The following is a 6,000-nucleotide window of genomic DNA, read 5'->3' as shown; positions in this document are numbered from 1 at the left end:
GGGAAATAATAGATGTTGAATTTTAGAAGTTATTGAATTGTCTTTTATTAATGAGTTTAAGTCTTCCGCATTGCTTTATGTTGATATTAAATTGAAATGTTAAGGTTTAGATTGGTTGGTTCGCTCACATAGGAGGGTAAATGTGGGTGCCAGTCGCGGCTCGGTTTTGGGTCGTGACAATAAAGTTGTACAGTTAGCAATACAAATCGTACTATGTATTTGGTCTTATCTTATTTCCTCACTATTTGCTTCTGAACACGTGTAATATCCGTGAATACATTATCTTTATATCATTTCAACCTTATTATCTATTATAAATTTAAGGATAAAGGCTTAAATATGTCATAAATGTTTTAGAAAAGGCTCATTTATGCAATCTGTTAAAAGTTTGATTCATCTACGTTATTTTTCGTTTAGAAAAAAAATTAATTCATACATGGATGAACTAAACTTTAATTTCGCAGATGACGTAAATGAGTTTTTCCCATAATTCAACGATATATTTGAATTTGAAAAAATTAAAAAAAGAAAACAAGAAGAATAACTTGAAGTATTCAACATCCTTATTGGAATTTTTATTATTTTAGCAAATAACATTGTCTTATTTAGGAACATTGTTATTTCACCACACATTACAACAACCAACAACATATCCAGAATAAACATTACGTAAACTTTACTCCTATCTTTACGGGAGTTTCAACACACATTACATTTACACAAATAACATACATACATACATAGAATTAAATAGGATTACATTAATTAATCCTCTTGCAATCTTTCCTAATCTCTCCATTAGTACCTGTTAATGGACTAATATTTCCCAATTTAATCATTGAACAAACAAAATCATCAAAGAACTTATGTTGATTATTTGCATAATTAGTCACAATTGAAATTGTACTAGATCCAGATGTAGAAAACAATTCTTGATCAGTTTGAAGTAACCCTTGATGATTTTTAAGATTTGTAAAATAATAATTATCAAATTCATCTGGAGTTGATTTATCAAGATTAGCAAAAGTACCACCATTTCCACCTTGTGGACAAAGTCTTTGTAATGTTTTTAAATAATTAGAGTCTATGGTTGGATCAGGTCTACCACTTCCACTAAAGTTGAAAAGTCTTTGATTGAATGTTCTACATCTTGCTCTTCCAAATGTATGTGCCCCTACACAATAAAAAAAAATATTTATACGATCAGATCACTCGTAATCAATGTATATAAAAAGATCATAGGGTAGTTTGATGCATAAAGCACTTCGCGTTAACAAATATTAAAAAAAGGTCGCAACGTATTACGAGGTATAATGTAGATGATCTACGATTCGAATCAGTGACTTATAGATAACACGGAAACAACTACTTCAAATTACAAGTATTTATAAACATTGATGGTTAAGTTAGGGTAAATGGTACTTCCTTCGTTTTGATTTACGTGAAGGTGTTTGATTGAACGCAAAATTTTAGAATGAAACGAAGATTTTTGAACTTTATAGGCTAAAATAAATTATAGGTATTTATGAGGTGATAAATTATTTTGTTAAGAGTAAAATGAGAAGTTTGAATATATAGGAATATGTTATTCTTTTTTTACGGACCAATATTATATTACATGAAATTTTACTATTGAAGGGGTGTGGTAGAATGACAAAGCTAAGGTCCTTATGTATGTTCTTTAGTCAGATATTTTGAGTTCAGACTCCGAAGTTATAATCCTCTTAACAACGAATGCTAAAATCCCTCATACATAGTAAAAAAATATATTACGAATTTAAATTAATCGAATCGATTACCTGATAGAGCAACAAGATCAGTTAAATCCATTCCCTTTCTAGTGAATTGTGGTATCATAACAGCAAGGGTTTCAGTAGGGCTTGGGATATCACTATTAGCTCCACTTTTGTTTGCTGTTAAGCTGTCTCTTCTCCCTAAAGGAACTTGCCATGATGGACCTCCAGCCTGAATTTATTAAGATAATTCGATAAACAAAGCATTTCGTATTCAGATAGAATTAGAAAAAGGAAATATAGACAGTTTATTCTGACGTTAACATAGATAAATTACTTTTACCATTTGAATTCATGACTTATAAATCACATCAGGCGGTTGGAGTCACGTACACTTGAGGGGTGTTAATCGACAGTATTCTTTCATCGGAAAATTACACATTATAGTTAAAGTATTTTTTATTTTATATATATTAAATATTGACATTCTTTGACTTATACACAATTTTTACTTATTTATATTTTGATACTTTTTAATCGAAATTCTGACTACGGCACTGAATTATATTGAATTAGAAGAAGAAATGTAATGTTGGGAGTGTTTTCATTTTTAATTGACCTAAAGTGACATGAATCTAGATTAGCACTTGCCAACTTTAATCAGTCTTGTTTTCGAATAATAATCGTTATCATAGAGTTTCAAATTTAACAGGTGAAATTCTAGAACGATTACGGTTATTTCTAATCATAAAAGTTAAAAAAAAAATGGCTTCAATTTTAAATTTTACTCGAGTTAGTCTGGATATTAAAATGAATACTAAACACTAAACGAGAAACTAAGAAAATTAAAGAATGTGACATTTTTGGACTTACCAATAACATTATACTATGTATAGTCTCACAAATGATTATACAAACCTTATAACCTCTACCTTCTTGAAGTAAAAAAATATATTTTATTTTCGATTAATTTTTAACTCAAGAAAATTATTTTTATGAGAATCGTTTGAAATAAATGTAAAAGTAAAACGCTATGACGAAGTTGTGTGACTTACCAAAATAACTCCGATTTCAGATGCAAGAGCTAAAATATCAACACAAGAAACAACGCCAGGACATTCATTTTCCAATGCAGTTTTAATTTCATCAACAATAGCAAATCCTCCAGCACCAACATTTGGATTTGCATCTTTTTCACTTATAATTCCAGTTGCATTATCAAGTAAAATTGATCCATCACAACCCTGTATACAAAAGTTAAAATCACCATTAATTTAATTATATATGCCGAGTTACGATATATTAACGATGTAAAAAATATTTATCGTAATAAATCACTATAAAAGGTACTTACAAGTTAAACTCTACGATAGCGTAAATATTGTCTAACTACCTTGTCAGTGTGTAAAACTTAAACTTATATATACTACTATATCTGTCTACGTTGCTCGGACTTTTTTAAAACGTCAATGAATCCGTGTTGGATCCTCCAAAATAATGTATTTTTTAAGAATTTAACACAAATACAACATTATTTTTAAAGAGTATGAACAATATAACTATTAGTGTATATAATTCAAATCTTTAGTTAAATATAATCTATAATTATATGTTAAACTACGATGTTGTTAGCTAATATAAAAATTATTTACGCTGTCAATCTACATAAAATGTAATGTATCAAGACACATAAACATGCACATGAAATGAAACCATATGTTAAATAGTAACATTAGTAAAAAAATTGGAAATTCATGTTTTTTTTTCTAATGAAATTAATGTACGTTAACGAAGCAATCATGTCAATATACATAAAACGTAATGTATCAAGACACATAAACATGCAAATGAAATGAAAATACATGTTAAATAGTAACATTAGTAAAAAAAAATTTGGAAATTCATGTTTTTTTTTCTAATGAAATTAACGTACGTTAACGAAGCAATCATGAAAATGAAGACGAATAATTTTCGCCCCGGCTCGAACATCTCTACGTTGAATTTGCTCCATAACATCACGTACAATGTTTATTACATTTGGGCAAGTGCAATCATAAAATGTAGGATTTAATTTATAATGAGCATTTGATACTCCAAAATTAATTGAAACCAAGAAGAAAATTGCTACAATAAACCTTAAAAAAGACATAATTAATAATTGAAACAATTTTTTTATTATTAAATCTTGTTTTTCATGTTTTAGAATACTTAAAAGAAGAAGTTGCTATTTATAGAGAATTTAGAAGTGAAGTAGAAATTCTCTTGGTTACATATGTCATATAGCTACCACCAATAATGTTTGTGGTTGAATAGTATATTACGAAGATGAATTCAGAATTTTAAATTTATCGGTTAGAATATATTTTAAAAATAATAGTTTATTAGTATTTATTTATATATATTAACTAAATTTTGAATTTATTAACATATATAGCTTTTTCTCTAGCTCCGTTTTTAAGTGGTAAGTATTTTTTAATTCATAGTCAAAGATTTCGAGTTCAAATTTCAGTGGAGGTAAAAAGAATATGTGATTCCCGTCCGTCCAAGTCTTGATGGATAAAGTCTTAACAGAGACGCGGCTAAAATTTAAAGCTTATGAATTAAAATTTAAATTTAAAGTTATTGAAATCTTAATAATTAGTGTATATTAAAGAAAAATACAGTACTTGAACCAAAAATTATTGAATTCGATCAAAATAACTATCGATCGATGTTCCTTAGATAGAATATTTGATACATGTACTAGTGGGGTAGCGGTTGTCCTATAAAACTAGACAAGGTGCATGTAATTATTGACACATATGGTTATCAAAAAATAAAATACAGCTCTCGAGTTCAAGTTTTAAGTAAGAAATTGTTTTAGGTATCTTAAAATATGATTTTTATTACGAATAAAAATTAATCGAACTTCAAAATGGATATCGATCCTTCGGAGTAATTCAAAACACATTAAATGTTATAGCTATTAATGTGAGAAAAATTAGATAGGAAAATGTAGATACATCCAATTAGCCGCCATGCCACTATTTCTAAAGAAAACAACATGATAATTATGAATATATAGTCCAAAAAGGATATAAATTTGAATACAATTTGATAATTTAATTTGTGATTGTTATTGCAAGGACAAATAATTGGTTAAGTAGGGAAAAGATTTTATTAGAAAATAATGTGGAGAATAAATTCTTGACATGAAGTAATGTGGCTTCAAAAAAAAAACAAAATTATTAATGTTATGGTATATGTTATTTTAATTTTTTATTTGATTTCGATATTTATTTTGAAGTAATAGTTAATCTTTATACGTGTTAAAAGCATTCGATGTCGTTCTATTCAATATGTGCTTTAAGATCTAATTAATCCTAATTTGTGCAAGAAAAAATCTCACTTTATAGGATGGCGTGTATTTGATGTTTGCTATCTTTAAAGTCTAACTAATTATTTCGAATCGCGCTGAAATTTTTTTTTCTTTGAAAGGTAAAGCACAATTGATGTTCAATATTCATTTATAGAATCTGGCTAATCTTGATTCGTACTGAAGAATTATGTTTTGAAGGGTAAAACGATTTCGCGGGTCTGATTAATCTTGATTTATGTTAGAAAATTTTTGATTTAGAGGGTGAAGTCCATACATTTGGTATCTGATACTTTAAAACTTGACTAATATATATGATCTGTGTTGGGAATTAAACACACAACACACACAAATAATCTAGAGAAAAGAGAAACAGAACACAAACGGGACACACAAGAATTTAACGTGGTTCGGTTTCCCTACTCCACGACTGTAACAGGAGGATTTTATTTCACTTGTGCTACTTTAGAATTACAAATACAAGGATCATATTTATAGGAAAACCAAATAGTTAACCTAGGGTTTCAGTAATGGGTCGGGCCGGCTCACAAGCCTCCACAAAGCCCAACAATCTCCCACTTGGAGGCTTGAAGAATTTCAACTGTCATCCACTTAGAACACTTGTATGTCTAGTAATCTTTTTCAACTCTCTCCTGCTACAGCGGCCTTCTCATCAGTCAACTGAAAGGCCCGTTGAAGCTCCCCGAAGCTTCAACACATCAGTCACGGCTGAAACTGCCCTTGACTCGTCCTCGGTCCCTACCGGCTCCCACTTGAGACACGAACTGCCGGATCCTAGAACTCCCTGAGAACAAACACTCTCCATACTCAGCAAGAAATTTTCTGGAGACGTATCAACAGCTGGAATACTGGTTCTCTTGACCCACTGTCTTCTAGGAGCCTTGGCTGAAG

General features: G+C 29.5%; 1 protein-coding gene across 1 annotated transcript; it reads right to left on the bottom strand.

The window, feature by feature from the left end:
* Positions 1 to 541: 541 nt before the first annotated feature.
* Positions 542 to 3,930, bottom strand: LOC107015771 (lignin-forming anionic peroxidase-like). The gene is made up of 4 exons (XM_015216176.2): positions 3,667 to 3,930; positions 2,789 to 2,977; positions 1,800 to 1,965; positions 542 to 1,174 (listed from the first exon to the last, which is right to left on the bottom strand). Exons 1-4 carry the CDS (start codon positions 3,880 to 3,882, stop codon positions 762 to 764), a joined length of 984 nt encoding a protein of 327 aa, XP_015071662.1. The 5' UTR covers positions 3,883 to 3,930; the 3' UTR covers positions 542 to 761.
* Between the last annotated feature and the right edge of the window lie 2,070 nt (positions 3,931 to 6,000).

The sequence above is a fragment of the Solanum pennellii genome, chromosome 1 (genome assembly GCF_001406875.1).
Source record: "Solanum pennellii chromosome 1, SPENNV200".
NCBI classification, from domain to species: Eukaryota; Viridiplantae; Streptophyta; class Magnoliopsida; order Solanales; family Solanaceae; genus Solanum; species Solanum pennellii.
This window is presented reverse-complemented; position numbering and strand designations above follow the sequence as displayed.

What these genes read in the sequence shown, in the direction of transcription:
- LOC107015771 (XM_015216176.2), bottom strand. Translation starts at nt 3,882, where the DNA reads ATGTCTTTTTTAAGGTTTATTGTAGCAATTTTCTTCTTGGTTTCAATT. An exon ending in CTGAAATCGGAGTTATTTTG is followed by an intron (nt 1,966 to 2,788) that starts GTAAGTCACACA and finishes TAATAAATTCAG; the next exon opens with GCTGGAGGTCCATCATGGCA. An exon ending in TGATCTTGTTGCTCTATCAG is followed by an intron (nt 1,175 to 1,799) that starts GTAATCGATTCG and finishes TTTATTGTGTAG; the next exon opens with GGGCACATACATTTGGAAGA.